This window comes from Prosopis cineraria, unplaced genomic scaffold (assembly GCF_029017545.1).
Source record: "Prosopis cineraria cultivar Desert tree isolate PC_DT_omini unplaced genomic scaffold, ASM2901754v1 PC2, whole genome shotgun sequence".
Taxonomy (NCBI): domain Eukaryota; kingdom Viridiplantae; phylum Streptophyta; class Magnoliopsida; order Fabales; family Fabaceae; genus Prosopis; species Prosopis cineraria.
In genome coordinates this window covers 3,553,580-3,573,517 of record NW_026555333.1, presented here as the reverse complement: position 1 = coordinate 3,573,517, position 19,938 = coordinate 3,553,580, and the positions used below count along the sequence as shown (strand labels likewise).

At 33.1% G+C, this 19,938-nt stretch overlaps 1 protein-coding gene across 1 annotated transcript; it reads right to left on the bottom strand.

The window, feature by feature from the left end:
• Positions 1 to 1,238: 1,238 nt before the first annotated feature.
• On the bottom strand, positions 1,239 to 6,925 carry LOC129303287 (uncharacterized). Its single transcript, XM_054942505.1, has 5 exons — positions 5,664 to 6,925; positions 4,710 to 5,464; positions 4,267 to 4,356; positions 2,234 to 2,998; positions 1,239 to 1,917 (listed from the first exon to the last, which is right to left on the bottom strand). The coding sequence occupies exons 1-5, from the start codon at positions 5,770 to 5,772 to the stop codon at positions 1,780 to 1,782; spliced, it is 1,857 nt and encodes a 618-aa protein (XP_054798480.1). The 5' UTR covers positions 5,773 to 6,925; the 3' UTR covers positions 1,239 to 1,779.
• Positions 6,926 to 19,938: the final 13,013 nt, after the last annotated feature.

Here is a 19,938-nt window from a genome sequence, read left to right as displayed (position 1 = left end):
GCAGATTTGAGGAGTGTAGACCAAGCTCTTACCTAATATGATCGTAAGATGGCAGACAGAGGGTGGTTGCCTGAGGACATACTCAATCGAGCCCACCTTCTACACCAATGCTGGCAACAAATTGCAACTCAAATAAACCTCAAAAATTGAGGTAATGGAGACTTGAAAGTCATAAATAACTTCCAGAATAAGATGTTCATAGTAGAGACAAGCTCGTCAAAACCATAGACAAAAATAGTCCACACGGAAAGGCAGAAATAAAAACAAAAAGACACAGAGAACACAAGACAGAAATAAAACAAACAACAAAAGTCTAAACAAAGCAAAAGGGGGCGACTAAAAGAAGAAAAGTTGATCCAAAAAGCCCCCATCCCTAGCCACAAGCCACCAAGCCTTCAAAAAAAAAAAATCATAGGACCTTCTTGCAGAATAGGATCTCGCTTCCTAGCTCCTTGCTTCATCATTGCCGCAACATTTCGATTCTCTTTTGGCCAAAACCACCATTGATCCCCTATTTTTCCTTTATTGAAGATCTATCCGCTCTTACTCTGACAATTAGAGAGGACCCACTAAAGACCTTTGCCGCCATCACCAAACCCTAGCCACAGCTGAGAGAACCATCCAAACAACAGTACAGAAACTCTCCTGTAAGGAGAAAAAGAGCTCACCCTAGAAAGGGCGAAGGACGGAGGAAGGAGAGGAGTCCTTTTTGTTGGCAATAAGATTCAAACTTGCATCTTCAAACATTATTAGTCAAATTTTTATCAGCTGAATTTTTTAGCCAAGTTGTCTAGAGTTTACTTACTGTGACCAAATAAAATGTCACTGTGGTGCAGATAGAAAAAAAAAAAAAGTCAATTAGGTGTCAAGTAGTTTGATCATAATACAGCTCACAAAAAGCCTCAAATTTTCCTTATAACGTGTTGAAGAACACATTCCTTCAAAGAACCATCCTCCATCCACCAAACTCGAGCAAAATTGAAATTCATCTCCCTTCCATGAATTTAGATTCATACTTATCAAAGGTGGCCTTTATTCAAACCAGAACAATGAAAAGAAACAAATATAACGCCGAGGCCAAGTGCTACATGTCATACGATCGCAATTTTTTTTTTTTTTTGTGTAGCTTCATCTTCCCAGTTACAATAATAAAGGCATGTTCAACGATGCCAAAAAACTTACACTTGCTTCCTAAACACGGGAAAGAGGAGATGATAATTTGACACCCCAAAAAAAAATTTGATGAGTCTAATTCTAATCCATCTCTAATTTATTTTGTGACTTTTGAATGACTGTACGACAATACGGTGAGTTGAGAACCACACAAAATGAAGAGGGATTAAGCCCCCCAAAAAATCAACATGACCAATATCAACATGATATAAACTTCAAAAGTAGCTTCAATTTCAAATTTCCCCCGTAAAACTAGCCAAAAACTCGAACTTTATCTCATAGAATCAAACCCTCTTGAAGGAAAAGGACCAAAATACCCTAAAAGATGCAATTTCCCCGCACCTTGCAAACAAAATAGCCCTATCCTACACCCTAGCCAACCAAACCTATAACTTTAAACCAAAAAAGGAAGCTAAAAATATCCCGTTAAGCAAGCAGGATAAAGGCACCTGTAACTTATTGTAATATTTGCAAAATGCAGGGCTCTAGTAGAAACCCATCCTCCTCTTTGCCCAATCATCAGCCTTCTTTCAAAACAAAAAGAACAGAACTTTCCACCCGCCACCAAAAATGGAAACTTCAATATATCCCAAATCAAACATTATATCAAGCTTGGGATCCGGAGTCAGAAGTGCTCAATTCAGCAGAAGCTCCATGCAAGTTGGTTGCATAAGAATCCAACAACTTGGAGAGATTTGGCTGAATGCCTCTCAGCTTGAATGTGGCAGGACCCAATTTCATGCACTGGCAAATACGAGTCAACAAAGAATGAGCAAACCAATCCAAATTGATCATCATTAAAAAATTCTACAATGTAAATTGACAACCAAAACATTGATCAAATCAATCATTGTAAATGCCCTAAATATGTAATTTGGTTCAATCATAAAGCTAATCCTACAATTTGGTTGGCCAAGTAACTTAGCTATGAGACTCAACAAGCTAAATCCTTGCTCCATAAATAATGTCATTGTCTAAAAGCATATTAAAAGCTCAGCTATTCCTATTTATGATGAACTTTATAAGGTGATTAGATTAAAGTAGGGCATGAGATGTTCACCTCCTGATAGAAGGCATTGATCTCCTCTTCTGTGAGGCCTTCATCCTCACCAGAATTCTCTTCCCAACCAAGAGAACGAAGAAAAGCAGCTTCTTCCTCATCAGGATATATTGTCAAACTGGAAACTGTATCATTCTTTTTACTATTGGGAAGGCGTTCATCTTCACAGACATCACCATTGCTGACATCAGCACCATTTCCAAGAGCTTCAGGGTTAGCAGGAGGACTAACTACTTCCCTAGTTATTGCATCAGGTTTTTCCATGATGGTAGAAGTAACCAAGGTGTCAGAATCAGGAAGAACTGATGAAGAGTTCACCAGTGTTTTCTTCTTGATAAGATTGAAGAAATCATTCCTGCTCTGCGCTTGAGACAACGAAGGTTTCTTTTCCATAGTAGAACCTAATTTTAGGTCCATTGAAGCTGGCTTCCGCTCTGTTGGAGATTTTACATTGCTGGGGTTCCTTGACAGTCCAGAAGAACCTGCTGAAGTAACAGTAAGTTGATTTCCGGGCTTGCTGTTAGAATAATTTGTTTGGTTTGAAACATCCTTGGAGGTAGGGGAAACACCATTTTCCCACACCACCGATTTGAGATCAGTAAACTTTCCAGAAGTCTTTGGAGTATCAGATTTAACATTTACACTACGAAGAGATTGATTAGCGATGTGTAATGAGAGATGCTGTGGCCCACTCTTGGCAGGTACATTCATTTCAGCATTTCTAGCTGATGTTTTGGGCTTCAATTTCTCGGAAGAATTAAGAGCCTGACCAATAACACAATCATAAATATCACTAAGGATTAAGAGAAATCAAATGCAAGACAGAAACATAAATGACAACAAACAATGCGTAAACAAAACTTTAAACACATTGTCCAATTTTACATGAGACCAAATTTTCATTAAACTGAAATTGTAACTTATTTCAAAAACAAAGCACGTATCCATGTTTAGAAATATCTCTCATCTAATAGAGGTGTGATGGTATCCTTTTTTTTTGGGTGAAAAAACTGGCCTCCACAGCCCCTTGACAAATTCCCAGTAAATTAACACAATCAAATTAAGTGAGGTCAGCTACATATATCACACAATTGTGCTCTATCCATAACCAACAATTCCGATACCTAGTAAATAAGTTCAAGATGGTGATAATTGCATAATGCCCATCATCTGGGGGAAAAAATAAAATTTTATTTCATTCGGTAATAATTTTATTTTATGACAGTCATCAAAGTCATAATTTATTAAAATTAAAAGCAACAAAAATATAAGAAAGCTAAAAGCATGTACCAGGAGGGATCAAACTGATCCTGACTGTTAACCAGGACAACAAAAACCATCAGATAATGCTAGTGAGTAGTAGCCTGCTGCCCCAGTAACATTCTAAAAACCGGGGAGAGGATTAAACTTGAATGAGGCAACAAGAATAGGAATTAAAAATACTTTTATTTATTCACTGTAGAAATTATGCGAGTGCCTTTCATCAAGAGAGAACAGAAGAAATAATAATAAATTAATAACTAATAAACAACTTGTAATTCCCATATTTACGGATTTACCACAGTATCCTTTGATATACAATATCATATAGGAACCAATTAAATTAAAGTAGCAAAGTTTTGGTGTATGATTTCTTCACATGGAAGGTTAAGAATAAAAACTAATAATACTCAACCCAAAAAAAGCTGATAATGAGAAAAAATAATGAAGCAGACACTATCATAGAACATCAGGTGGCAATAATTTCAAAATTACCCAAACAGTGCCAAATAAGAGCGAAAACAAATTAGTTCATAACAAAGCACTGCTTTACAACTACCTTCTCATGAAGCAAGAATACCAGTAAGTATAACTAAATCAAAATCCTGGGGTACCTCTCTCCCTCCACCAAAAATATGAAGATTAAATATATAAAAACTAGCGAATTTAAAGTACTACCACAATAATGCATTAAGTTTATAGGAAACATCAAATGAACGGATAAAAAAAAAACAGAAGAAAGCCAGAAATATTTCAGAAGAAATATGGCATACCGAAGCTTTAGGCAATGAAGGTGTCATTGGAATTAGCTGTCTCGACTGTTTGATTGCCAGTTCCTCAAGCCTTTGGGCTTTCACTAACACCTATAGTTGAGTAAGGCCGCATTAAATGTCACATATAAAAATAAAATCATACTCCCTCCAGTCCAAAATATAAGCACCTATTAACAATAATATGCAAACTAACAAAATCCTAATTTTTATGAAAATATATGTCGTTTTCCCTTTTACTCTTAGTTTCAATTTATGATGAGTGACATGGATCTAGGTTAACAAATACAAGAGGTAAAATGAGGGGGGAAATTACAAATACAAAGACGCTTATATTTTAGACTAAGATTAGCTAGGAGAAAACACTTATATATTGGACCATAGGGAGTAATAATTATAAGAAAGAGGAAGGAAAATATAGTAGTGCAGGCTGTTGTTTCAACTACCTGGGGAGTGGAACGAGTACGGGATGGAGTCTGTGCCAATGCTTCAGCCATATTAAGACCAGCTGTTGCACTCGGAGCAGCAGACACAGAATTTGAGGCACCAGTTTGTTGTGCTGTTAGAGATCCAATATTACTGCTTCCAATTATTATAGGTACTTCAGCAAGTGCAGATGTCCACCCCTCTCCGCCAATCAAAGCTGAGCTACCAACAGGCAGACTCTGGCAAGCAGTAATGCCTAAAGTAGGAGATGAAACCCTCCCTATTTCAGCAGCTCCCTGCTTCTCTTCAGTTCCAAGGGATGGAAAATCCTTATCAAACACAGCTTTCTGAATGCTACTGCCAATACCACCCCCAGAAAGTATGCCATTGCCATGGTGCTGGTTGCCATTGCCAATGGATTTTGCATCCACTGCAACTCTCCTAGACAAAAGCTCGCTTTGTTTCCTAGGAACCAATGAATGAGAATGCCGCAATGTATCCCTCTCAGCCCTCCCAGAAAAGATGTTGGACAATGGATTGGAAGAGTCACGATCCCAGGGCTCCCCGAAACTTGACCTCTCTTTCTCTCTATCACGGTCCTTGTCATGGTGATTCCTACTAAAACTACTATAGGCATGCTTTGCAGAACCATTCATGGAACCCCTCCGAGAATTTGATGATGATGTGCGTTCAAAAAACAAAGAGCGAGGGCTATCAAAATCACTATTGCTCTTAGATGGTCTATTTCTAGGCTGATGGACGACAGAGGAAGCATCTACATAACAATAAAGACATGATTATATCACTATCATCATTATTTTTAGCACAAGCAGCAGCAGCAGCAACATAGATAACTCATAATGAATCCCTAAAATCTATATTTCTCTATATTTGAATGCAATAAAAATCAATAAAATACTAGCCTAAAGTTAGGATGTAAATTAATGATTCTTAATAATATTTTAAAAAAAGACCTGTATTTGTAGACGCAGAAGACAAATGGTGGGCTGAACTGCCAGCCCCAGCAACACTTCCAGCGCTTCTCAACCATTCTGGCACTAACGCAGGTTCACTTCTTTCCATAACGAACACTGAACATTATCAGAATTATCTCAAAAAGCTTGTGCGCTATCTTCACGGCCTCCAACTCTTGTACAGAACTATTGTGCTTCTATACTAAACTGATGGTTCCAATTTATAACACTTCATATCCCATATGTCAATCGAGGATAACCTGCCTGATCCCGAATGCTTCAAGAAAAAATAGATATACCAGCAAGACTGTATCCTCCCGTAGCTGATAAAAAGCAGCCGATATCTAGAGAAGCCCAAACCCGAATAGCACACGAAGATTTATTCGCCTTCAATGCGAAAAAAGCTTTAACGGCACTTTCCTTCCCACCCAAACAACCGGTTACTCCACCAAATTATGACATATTTAAGTCTATAACTTCTCAGGAAAAAAAAAATACGGGTATGTAAATGAATTTAATGAGTCCCTCAAAAAACTACAATGAGATATTCCGTAGTCTATTCCTCAATCAAACAAAACATGTCTTGTCACGGTTGATAAAACACGAGAATTCACTGCCTTGAAATTCAAGCCAATGTTGTGAAGAAGAACTCTCTACGCCTCCATCTTCAGAGAAAGATGGATTTGCCGATCACTAAAAGAAATTCAAAAGGACTTCATCTCGTGAGGGAAACACAATAGCACAACTACGGCCACAATGAAAAAAAGTCTAAAATTGCCAATACAGCAAGAACATCAAACTGTTCAGCCTGGAAAGAAAAATCCCTAGAAGCTATATTCACGGTCAAACACGGATAAAATATCCCCCCAAAGATTTGAACGTGGCAATAATGTAAAACTTGCAAGACCAGGGAACTAGGGTTACAGGGCAGAGAAGAATAAAATAGGGGGAAATTAGGAAATAAAAAGAAGCAGATAGGATTATGAAGAAGACGGAAACTAACCCTAGACGCAGTGATTGAAGATGATACGGAAAGGCAATCGTCTAAATGAGCGTGCAGAATAATGCGGTTTCAGAAAAAAAGGAAGAGTTGGGGAGTGGGCGGAAGGAATAGAGCGAAAATCCAAAATGGGGTTAGAGAGTAAATAGGGGAATAGGGTTTTGTTGTGTAGGCAGTAGTTCTGCGATGTGAGGCAGGCGACAATGAAAGAGAATGCGAGAGAAGCTTAATTCTGTTAGTTTCCGGATACTGAGAATGAGAAGAAAACGTATGAAGAAGAACCTCTTCTAATAAATCAGCTTTATTTCTATTTATTTATTTATTTATTTGATCATTTCATCATCTCTGGGCCTCCCAAAATCCCCCCTAAATCCAATCTATTCAAACCTTCTTGGCCATGACCAAGCCTGCTCAGCCTGGACCATCCCTGGCTTTTAAATTTTAAAAAATTCACATTCACCTCCTTCTCAAATAAATTAATAACAGATAAAGTTTAATATAAAATAAATTGTTATTAAAATAAAAATATAATTTATTTTTTATAAAACTTATTATTAATCGTAATTAATTTTTTTAGAAAGGGTTGGATATAATTCTCTCTTTAATTTTTCTTAAAATTTTAAATTCCGTCTGCTCCTTATCATTTCATTCGAATAAGCTGTAAATTGTCGATGCCTTGACTAAGTAGAAATGGGTGGGATTTTTTTTTTTTTCTTGGGCCAGAAGAAAGAAACTGGTGGGATTTTTTTCCTATTACATATAGATGGGGTGGACTGTACACGTCATTTTTGCGTTTCCCTTTTTTTCAATCAATAATTTTTAAACAGTTTAAAAATCTTATTGTTTGGGTTTAAACAATAAATACCAAGTATGTCAGAGATGTTGAGTTTCAATAAATAATAAAAAGTTTTCTTACTATAATTTGCTCGGATATAAAAAGATAGAAGACTTTAATAGAACAAGTATATAAATTTTATTGAAGTGTAGAAAATTACAAAGTTACTCAGCTCAACTAGTCTTGTGACTTATTTGAACAACGTTTTATATTCAGCTCAAACACTTATATTTAAAAAAAAAAACATTGCTTCTATGGAGATTTTATTAAATTAGAATAATATTAAAGGATCAAAAGATTGAATTGAACTTAAATAGGAATTAAATCAAATTTCAAGTGAGTTGGTTTAAAAGTATGTCATTCTCCTCTTATGATTTGTAACCTTGAAAACAAGAATTTGGAAGTGAGATTTGCCAATTTATTAAAAGAAATACTTACCAAATATGTTATTACTTGAAAATCACTTCCCTCCACGAATTAATGAAATCTACTTGCAAATTCATATTCGGAAAGTTATAAATAAATGCACCAGAGTAGCAAATCATTAGAAGTTATGATATGTTAGACCAATTTTTCTCTAACAAACTACCGAATTTTACTTGTAAAATATTATTTTAATAGCTGCAAATATGCAATGAGAGTATTGAATTTTTATGCCAATTTACTGAAATAATTTTGGTCCTTATTTTAAATTTCCAAATCTCATACTCCTTGTTTAAATTTATTTCAACCTTTTAGCCTGTTGAGGTTATTCTCCATTTTATTGGAAAAGCGCCAATTATATTGTGTTTAGTTACAATTATAAAAAAAATAGCCGTTTTATTGTTTAATAATTTTATGACATCTATTGTATATCTTGTTTATAAAAATGATTTATTGTTTAATTATTTTTCAAACCTTATGATATGTTCATAATTCATATATCTCAAAATTTTTAAAATTATTTTGAGAATATATCCCAAGTAACTTTTAAAATATGCTTTCTAAAAAATAATTAGATATTGTTTTCAAAAAGATTAAATAAATATGATAAACTTAACATTAAAAAAAAAAAGTTAACGATGCCCTTTTTTTAAGGAAAGCCATTCTCCTTCGTTTCCTTCTTCTGGCCAACGCACGCACGCATACATGGCATTACAATTATGACAGGAATGATTGAATGAACGCCTGGGGGGAAATAAAAACACTCACATAAATCAATAGTATATGGAGAGGATGAAACCAAGAGTGTGTTTGGATTTTAATAAAATTGATTATGAAAAATTTAATTAATATGGTTGATTTTGAATAGAATTTATTATGATATGAGATATATAATTAATTTATAAATTTGATTAATAAGATTGATTTTAATCATAATTAAAAATTGAAAAGTATAATTGAAAATCAAGTAAAATCATAATTTTATGAAAATATATTTAAACATTCCCGTTACATGTTAAAATTAATTATAAATCTAAAATTATATTTTTTAAAAATACCCAAACGTCTGTTATATATGCTAAAATCATAATTTTTAAAAAAATATTCAAATACTCTCATATTTGTCAAAATCGATTATGACCAAAAAATCAAGTTATTTCATAAGTTATTATTACTTGTTTTTTAATTTATATTTTCAATTTTACTTTGCTAAAAATTTATTCAAAAATCATATAAATTATTTTATAAATCATGTTTTTGGATTTATAATTAATTTTGACATGAATTAGAGTGTTCGGAGATTTTAAAAAAGCATAGTTTTAGGTACATAATTGATTATAACATGTAATAGGAGTGTTTGATATATTTTCACAAAACCATAATTTTAACATTTAAAATTGATTAAACATATTATCCAAACATGCACCAAGTGAACAAGTGAATGTAAGAAAAGAGTAAACAAGTAAAAGACGATTGAGAAATTATTTTAAAATATGTTAAATACTCCCTTTATATATGAAAAGACCAAGCTATCTTAATAAGTAAGATTATGTGTGCTCAAAAGAAACGAGCAATAAAATTTCCATAAACAATTAGAAAAGTCAAACTACTTGCAGTAACAAAAAATCTATTTATATTCACAACAATTCTTGTGAATTTATATTTGAATTTGAGAAATTTTACAGGCTAATCAAATAAAATTAACAACCAAAGATATGTAAATAACAAAAAATTTCAATTATTTATAACAAAAATTTTGTTTATTTACAAGAACTCATACTGATTTACACTTATACTTGAAAAAATTTACAAGTTAATAGAAAAAATTAACAATAGAGTGTTCACATATAAAAAAAAACAAGAAAAATCCTATTACTTATAACAAAAAATCTGTTTATTTACAAGAATTTCATGTAGGTTTGAATAAATTAATTTGACTATGTTTGTAATATGGATTGCATTTCTTTTCATAGAAACATGCATCTAAATAAATAACTTATTTTCTCCCTAGTTCCTGCTATATGGCAGCATGAACTGTTCTCAATCCAACCTTTTTACTTCAAAGTATTGTGCTGTTTATTTTTGTAGTTGTTTTTGTATTTGAACTTGCTTATATCGTTAAAATAGTTCAAGCTACTTGATCATCATTTCTACGAGAGCTTATATGGTGTTACTTCTTTACTTTCCATTTTTTTTCTTTTTTCACTGCATGCTTTAAGTCCAAACCTTATCGACCTCAAGGTCATCATTAAAAAAATTGGAGTTGTTGCCCGAAGTCCATGTAACCAGGATAATTTAAAGTGCTTATTTACAACTAGTATGGGCTTGCATGACCAAGCTTCTTTTATTCTCCAGGCACATTGAAATCATCACGAATTCGACGAATTATATAATATTCATTAAGACTACTATGAATTGAGCAGAAAGAAGAAAATGAACATTCATAGAAATGATGATTACTTAGAGTTACAACATTATGATCCTCTAGTTGAAGGATTTACAACACTCATCCCTTAATCCAAGGGTGATATAGAAACCTTAAACCATGAAGACTAACTATTAGAGATGAGTGGACAATTCGTAACCTGCCAAACCCACCCACACCTCATCAAAACGGGTGAGCTAAAACCCACCCATTAAAAGAAAAAATGGGATGGTTAAAATTATAGACCAACTTGTATTTGCTATAAACGGGCGGGGACGGGTTACAGGTTACCCTTCTGGTTGCCCATCCCAGCCTATTATATATGTTAACATTAGAAAAATAAAAAATAGAAAGTTGTAGAATGATGCATTTTTCTCCTGTCCAGTATCCACACTAAAAAAGCCAAAAGGAAGAGTGAGAAACCCTCACATTGCAAGCATCACTCTTGTAGCCTCGCTTATCTTTAAACATTCACTGATCTAAATCGTCACTCACATTGCACTTGGTTGCCTCCCTTACTCTTATTTTGGCTCCACTCTTACTTTCACTCTTCTCTGTAGTCTCTATCTCTTTGAGTTTCCTATCTACTCTCCCTCTTCTCTCCTGCCTACCAGTTCTCTTATCTCGAGCTCACGTCACATCAACTCATGGTGTCTTCAGCATCCAACTAATCTAGAAATCACGGCATCTGTCTTGGTGTCTCCCTCTCCCTCGTCCTGCTGCATCATGTCACCTGGTCCGTGTCCATCATCATGTCGTCCTTACCTTCTTGGTCGCCGGATCTAAAATTTATTACACCATCCACTAAGGAAGTTGACTGATTTTTTGAGTTGAAATTTAAAAAACAAAGCACATTCTGGCACTCTATGTCTCTATTTACATTATGCACAATACATACTCTTGTTTAGTTTTTAGACTCTTTATCTGGGTTGTTTATTTTATGAATGGCTGTCTATTTTGATTCTTGAAATGCTCTAATTTTTTTTGCCTGTGAATCACGATGCCTTTAATTTATTGATTCTCTACTTTAAAGTTCACACCTTTTAAATGTTTTGTTTAAAATATGAGCATCTATTGATGTTTTGCTTTTGTTTCTTTCCTCATTAATTTTCTTGTTTGAAAGAGTACTCACAAAACGGGTTGGCTCAACCTGCCCATACTTGTATGGGCTAGCCAAACCTATTTACAAGCTAGCCCAGCTTGTTAATAAACAAAATGAGATGGGCTGTTGGTTGCCCTTTCGGCTAGCCCATTCTACTCGTTGCATGCCCTACTAACTGTGAAGGATTTACAATAATGAATTTCCCCAATTCAACATAATGATGTGTCCCTTTTATATAGATTTAGGGCTACCAACTAACTAGGTAATTAAACACTAATCACACTCTAATATTCCAACACTCCCTCTCAAGTTAACACTTCTTTAACTTTAGGTGTTCAACTTGGCAACAGAGCATGAGAAGGAGGGAACAACAATTTTGTTCAAATATTAACCACAACAAAACACAACTAATTCATCGACTAGACCAATACGAGTTATGCACAAACCATCCTACACTTGTAAGACAAAAATAATATTTTTCAAACACAATCATCTGCTCTACATATATACATATATAACACTTCATGAACCTCTCCTCTTCATCAACTTGGCTTCTAATTGTTAAACAATTATATTCCCTATTATACCAAACCAAAGCCCTTCATTCAATATCACACTCACGAGATTGTCACAGTATAAGTATTTAGCAACCTAATGTGAAGAGCATCCATACTAGATTCTTGCTGTGAAGTTGGGTTCTTAAAGCCTTATTTTCTTCCACCTTTCTGAATAACATGGGTAAAGTAGCTTAAACAAGTAAACCACAATTACTACTTGAAACTTCCATAGTTGCAGACAGTGGCAAATATAGGATCACTTATATAGGGGTAAATATTTAAAGTCATAAAAAAATGAGGGGCAAAAACTAAATTTCTCATTTTTTACAAACAAAATAAAAAATACATAGAGTTGTGAAATTGTTGGGGGAAGTACCCCCTTACCCCCTTGTATTCGTCAATAGTTGTAGATGTTGAAGAAACTTAACATACTTTTCTTTTAAGGTAGATCTTGAAGCTCACAAATATTTAAACTGTATTACTAACAACCCAATGCCTAAAAATACCCATTAAAATCAATCACTATTAGTGCAAGTAGTCAAAATACTCGCATGTCATCTTAGTTGGCAAATTATCAATGAAAATACACATAATATAACTATGAGACCTACAAATAGGATTTTTTTTAATCTTGAGCCTCTGGTCATTTTTTTATCCTAATCTGATGAATTAGGCCCCATAATATTGAAGAATGAGGGGTGAGTATAACCGCAAATAACTAAGGTCAATCTAATTTATACAATTTCATACCAATTAATTATAGATGCAAATGGCAATAATAACTTTCACATTGTATGAATATAATTTCAAAGGTTACCACGACTATAATACTAACAATCATGTAATTAGGCACAAACATATAATATTCTTATAATATGCATAAACCACAATGCACCTACGAGGTCACAATACTAACAACCATGTGTCCTTTTCAAATCACACCGAATCATAATAACAACAACTATGTGGCTGGCAATATGAAGTGCATGATCAATGCCAACCTCATACCTTTTTGATACCTCTAACATGAAAACGGTGGCTATTTAGTGGCTATGTCTATAACTTAGATTAATCAAGCCTTCTACTTATGAGGAATTACCTAGCCAATGCTACAGATTTATTTGTGATCCATGGTTTTCTTCTAATATTAACAATCATGAGGTGATGTACCCTTAATCTAGCTCTTTATGAACTGGTGAAGACTAGTTAGGTTCGAGTCTTTAGAAGGATAAGTGGGACAGTCCTTAGTAAACTATAAGATAATGACTACCTCTTGATTCTAACATTTAACAACCGACTAACTTTCAATTCCAACATAAGTTGCCATTACCATGTGGTTGTAATACTACTTCTCTCTCTAAGTGAACTCTCACCATAATGATCATGCCATGCACAAAAATCAACACATAATATGAATATTCACATTCATTACCAGTATGCAAATCATTTTCATCATGACATGCTCCACTATCAAAGACGTAGTCATATAACACACGTATCTCCATTCCCAATTTCCTTTTTCTCTCACTATGCATACATATAAGTGCAAATCATTTTTCATTATATCACTATCATGAATTTGCACATGTCTCAAAAATTGCCAAAATTTGCATCGAGTGTAAATTTACAAATATTGATGAGTTTTAAATCCTTCTTTTCTAACATATAATTAAATAATACATAAAATTATAAACTAAATTTTTCTTAATTACCTCAAACTTTTAAAAGGTCAAAAATTCACCCCTCAAAACACAAACTTTCAAAACTCCTCTTAAGCTTAAATGGTGCCAAATTGGCTACTCTATAATTTAACCACAAGTATAATCATTAATATCCTTATTTAAATGATTTCAACACTTTATTAAACCTTTTCAACTCATATAAAATACAATCTCTCACTTTTCATCATACTCATTAGGTTTACTAGGTACCTATAGCCCATATTATCATTAATGAGCAATTAAACCATCATTAATAGCTTTAAAACACCTTTAATTACCATCATTAATGTAAAATTCAGACATTAATGACACTCACTAACCAAACACTCATAAAATTATCAATATTAGGTTTAAATAACCTAAATAATTTTCATTAACTTTATTTAAATTAATGAGTTCAGGCACATGACTCATATGGACTAAAAGTCAAACCCTAGCTCAAATCCTTATGAAAATAGCAAAGGAATGAAGGAAGAAAGCATAAGAGACTTACCCTTAGCATTTGAAAGCTCTAAAACATCACCAAGGATCCTCAAACTTGAACCTTAGTAGAGCTTGGCAAATGCTCTTCATTTTTCTCCTTCCTTTTTCTAATTTTGAACTCTAATGCATATTTATTTTTGTAAATTTTTGACCATACACCGTGGCTCACACACCCCATTGTTTGCCATTGGTGCGTTGTGGCAAATGTGTTAAATGCCATGGCATGTGGCATAGAGACACTTCCTTTTGATTTTTGCCTTTTGATATTTGGGTAACTTGACTCTATTTTAGGCTTGAATTTGGTTAATTGGGTTTAAATTTATAGGATGTTACAGGAGTTTGTCAAGGAAAAGCAATAGTAAGTTTAAATTCTATGTGGTACGGTTACTATTAGAGCTCGATGGTTTTTCTAGATTTATTTATATTTATCGTTTTACTTGTTCGATGAGGGACCACCCCATTATGTAATCAGGAACTCAAACTTACTCTAATTTTTATTTGTTCAATGAGGAAGCTAGTTTAGGAAAAACGACACCTACAATGTGAGATTTGGGGGGAAATCATGTCCTACAAGTGAGTTAGGTAATCTTGGCTGGGTAGCCCCTCACGTGTGAATGGTTAGGGTAGTTTCATCTTATAGACGATCCTAGTGTGTTATAGCTCATAGTTTTATATCAAGAGTGTGGGGAGGATATAATAGTGGTGTGATCATGCATATTATGATAAAAGGGCAATTGATTGTCTATATTATGTCCCTGTATTGAGAATATGTGATAATATGATTTTAATATCATCATTATGAAATTTATGTTACCATCTATTGAGAAAATGACATTATAACTTTTGAAAATGAAATTGAATGAGAAAGACATGTGTGAAATGATTGATTGCCTCTTGCATTTAAATTGATTAACATATATTAGTATAAGTTAAATAGACCTTGGTTATTGAGTGGTTATACTCGCCCCTTTTTCTTCAATATTACAAAAGCTAACTCATTAGGACAAGATGGAGGGAAACAAATTGAGGCTTGGGATTTTGATCCTAAAGATAAGCCTCTTTTATTTTGAGTTGTGTATGTGTATAATTATTGATGATATTGCCAACTAGAAATTTTCTATGTGCGTACTTGCATTATGTGTCAGTTAATATTAAACCATGTATTTTAGGCCCTAGGTTGTGTTTATGTATAAATTGTGAGATCTAAAAAGGGTCAAAATACTAGTGCAATTTAAGAGTAAGAAAAATATGATTATTGTAGAATGATTATAATGATTGTAAATTTGAGGCTCCCCCTTTTATTTTTGTAATTAAGGGGTTGAGTATTGAAAATATATTTAATGTATTGAATTTGTGATATGGTGTATTGCATCTCCATTACAGCCTATTGAGTTTGGTCTAAGGTGTAAATTAGGCTTTTGGCATTAAGAGTAAGATTTAGGCACCTAAGTTGTGTGAGATGTAAAAAAAAGTGAGTTAAGAAAATTGTGTCTAATTTTTTACTAAGAAATAATTTAATTGTGAAACCAATGTCGTTAACTAAAGCTAAGAGGAAGCTCTCTATATATACATAGATTGCTTTAATTAGGTGTGTCGAAAGTTTGCCTCAGTTGTTATCACAAGACAGTAACAATGCTGTCAAATTGTGCAATGTACCGAGACGTATGAAACTTATGCCGTGATGCATGGTATAGAGGCAAATGTGTTGCAGCACACACACCACAAGCAGTAGTGCAACTCTGTTTTTATGTACTGTTTTGCTGTTTTCTAACTAAAATGCAAATACTTGATATAAAATAGTATCCTATGCTTTTGCATACATTTTCTACTCTATTTTTTATTTGTACAAATATATTTAAGTATTTTGAAAAATTTGAAAACTTGAAATTCCATTATTGTAAAGTTTATAAACTTGGTAATCCATATGGCTTAGCCCTTGATTACTTTGATTTTGGAGTTAATTAGAGATTAGTAAGATAGATCTTACAGTAAAGCACACACACAGGCTTTATATTGATTTATATATGTAAGTTTAATTTTATCAACCATAGTAAAACTTTAACCTTAGTCTTTTCCTTTTCTATTTTCTATTATGGTTAGCTCTTTTTAATAATTGTTAAATCTTTTAATTTACCATGGTAAGGTGACTAGGGTACTTAGTCCCTGATTACATTGATAATGTACGGTATTATGGTTAATAATAAGGAGAAAATTAGCTGATATTACATGCAATGCCTTTAAAGTCATATTCAGCAGGTTGTCCCTTATACAATTCCTTAGGAAATTCATATGGTTCTCATCTTTTGTCCCAATCCACCGTGCATATAAAAAAAAATCATATTGTCACAATAATCCTTACATTACATTCTTCTTTGCTTTGATTCTTGCACGTAGTACGTCTACACTATCTTATGAAAAAGAACTTGAACTCATGCCTAAAACTTTACTTTAAACATCTCTTTTATGACTTTAAGCAACCAAATTCATTAAATCCATGAAAGCACTGATAGCTTTAAAAGTTCCAAGATTTTTACACCATTTTTTACAAGTGGACATAACCTTTTCAAGCTCCTCTTTTAAAACCCTTGCCTTTTTTTTTTCCAAGATAGAGTCCAACTCTAACTTTATAGTATACTTGCTATTTTCAAATATTGAACAAGACAAAACCATATAGTAAAATAAAGGCATGAAGAAAACAATCATTAGGAAGATCGATGGAGGAGAGAATACCAATAAAAGTCTAACTGACTAAGAAGACTCATTGTCGTATGATCTTGGCTCCATTAGATGGTTGATATACCTCGATGAAGTCCTTTAGCCCGATCAATTTGCCTCCACTTTCTGTGAGGTTTGCTATAGAGCGCGGCAACAAAGATGTGAATCCTCACAACTAACTATAAAGAGAGAATGGACAATAATGGCCTTGTTTGGCTTCAAGAACTTCACCATTTTTGTAGGGAAGTTTTCCATCGGTGATTAAATCTCCTTTTTCCTTTGCATCTTCTTTATCTTGTACCATAAATTTTCTACGGCATCGTCGCATCTTCTTGGTGGTGGAAATCAACAGACATTATCGAATTCTTCATTCATGATTAAGGGATCAAGAAAGCTGTCTAGTATCATGCGCTTATGTGAGACAATAAGGACTTTAACAATGAAATCAGAGACATTTTTGGCCATCATGAACATTGATTCTCTCTTATCATTTTCCATTAAAGTTATCTTTAGATGATGAGTCAAGTGCATGACAGTACATCTTTTGATTAAGGCAACAAGCAGTAAATGAGTAGTAAGGTCTGATTCTTTGACTAGGTCTTGTTTTTTGAGCCGAGGTCTTGAATTTATGATGCAAAGAGGAAACCCTCCTCTTAGCACGTAATGGTTCTTGAATCACCAACCCAATGTTCTTTCTTATTTGAATTGAAACTCTTGGCACTAGTTAGGCCTAAATCAACTTAGGCTTTTGATACCATATTAAGATGGGAAAATTTCACTGAGGACCCCTTGATTAGAGATAATAATAAAGATAACCCTATTGAAAGAGAAAAGATTTCGCTGCAAGTTTGGGATACTAAATTGAAATTAAAATTCAATGGAAAATGGCACAATTGTCCATATTGAAAGAGAAAAGATTCTTTAGATCAACCTCCTTTAGTGTTCAACTACATTGACCTAAGCCTTAACAACAATCTAAGTCTTTCTCAAGATTACTTGAATGAAACTAATAAAACCCTCATTCTTTCTCACCTTCTCTAGTTCTTTACGTTAAGTTTTATATGCTTGGTTTTGAAGTTTGGCCTGGTTTTGAAGTTTGGCCTCTGTGTCTATAGCCTAGCGCTTCTCCTTCATCAACTTCTTACATTAGTTTGGACATTTTCTGTTAATTTTACAGCCTTTTCTTTTCTGACGTTTCATCTGACTTAGATTCAATTCAGCCACCTTGAGTTTTATGTTATGTGTATGTTCTCTATTCTCATGTCCATGACAATCGAAGACGTCTTGCGACGGATCCAAATCTTCAAGAAATTAGAGATTTTGTATTTTAAAATTTTTAATTATGATGAATAATTGTCACTTGTAATTTAATTTTATATAAGAGTTGAAGCTTTATTTATTCTAGATTGCTATTGTCTATAAATTTTGTAAGAATATCATCATTAAATCTTAAATTGCGTTCCTATGCAATTAGACAATGAACAATTGTTGGAGGGTAATAAACAACTTTAGTATGAAATATTTGCAATTTCATTTACCATGATAACAGCACTACGAATAAAATCAATTGAAATCATGCGAACAAACAACTCTAATAGGCAAATTAACTATTTCAGTATGGAAAATGAACAATTATAGTATGAAAAATTTGCATCTTCATTTGTCATGTTAACAACATTAAGAATAAAATCAATTTAAATTATTTAAACAAATAATTCTGGTAGGTAAATTAACTACTTTAGTATGAGAAATAAATAACTTCAGTATGTGAAATTTACAACTTTATTTACTATGACAACAACACTAAAAATAAAATCAATTAAAGACATGCGAACAAACAACTTTGGTAGGCAAATTAATCAATTTAGTGTGGAAAATGAAGTTGCAAATTCTTTGAAGTTATTCATTTCCTAATCCTTTAGGTTTTTTTGGACCTGACTCTAATCCTATAAAGCTTTGACAATAACTAACTAGTAAGCACATACAATGGTTATGTATGAAAACGAAACACCAACCGACTGAAAGCAAGTGCATCGACCACATGACACTAGCTCTGTGATTTATAATGTGAAAATATAACCTATAAAAGACCACACGATGAACATATGTGTCACTAAAGATGTGCTCAATTTCTTATAAAGAGGCTCTTGTTGAGGATTATTTTGAATTATAAATAACAAAATGTCCCTCGAAGCTTTTAGGGAGGGGAAAAAGGAGTTTACAGTATTGCCCGTTTCACACTTTGCAGTACTATAGGTAAATATTTTTCTCGCAGTCCTTCAATCCTTTTTTTCACGTCTTTAAAATCTTCAAGGAGCATTTTAGTTGTTTTGTATTTAATTCATAATAATGACATCGGAACCTATACAAATTAGATGCCTTAAATATAAATATGCTTGTCACTTGATTTAGTTTTTATAGGACGACTTCCCCCTAAAATATCAAGGGAGAATTTCACTCAATTACTTCATAATGATCTTAATTTTTTTTCAGATTCTTAAATTAGGAAAATCTTGTTTTAATCTCAAGGGACTTCACTGAAAATAGAATGTCAGCCCACGCACTGTAATAGTTTGGTAGTTTTGTGCGTTGTGTGAGCATTTTTTGGATACATGCGTAATCTTATGAGCATGAATGGGACTAATTTAGTACATGAAAAATTAATATTAACACTAATGAAATAAATATTTCAAAAAACCAATACAATTAAATTGTTTGTTTCATGTGCATCAAAATCATCACATTTATTTTCAGAGAAAGACTCTGACCATGCAGAATAATTTTAAAAATTCAATGTATTTACTTGTAAATAATTTATAATTTACAAGTTTGATTTTTGAGCATACTCCCTTTGATTTTATTTATGACGTTAAGAGAGAATATTTTTTAAATTTTATGAATAAATTATCTCACTAAATTTTTATTATAGGTCCTCTCATTTACTTTTTTTTTTTATTGAAGGTTGGAGAAGGAAAGTATGTGATTAACTTAATGCATATGCGAACTAGATGCGG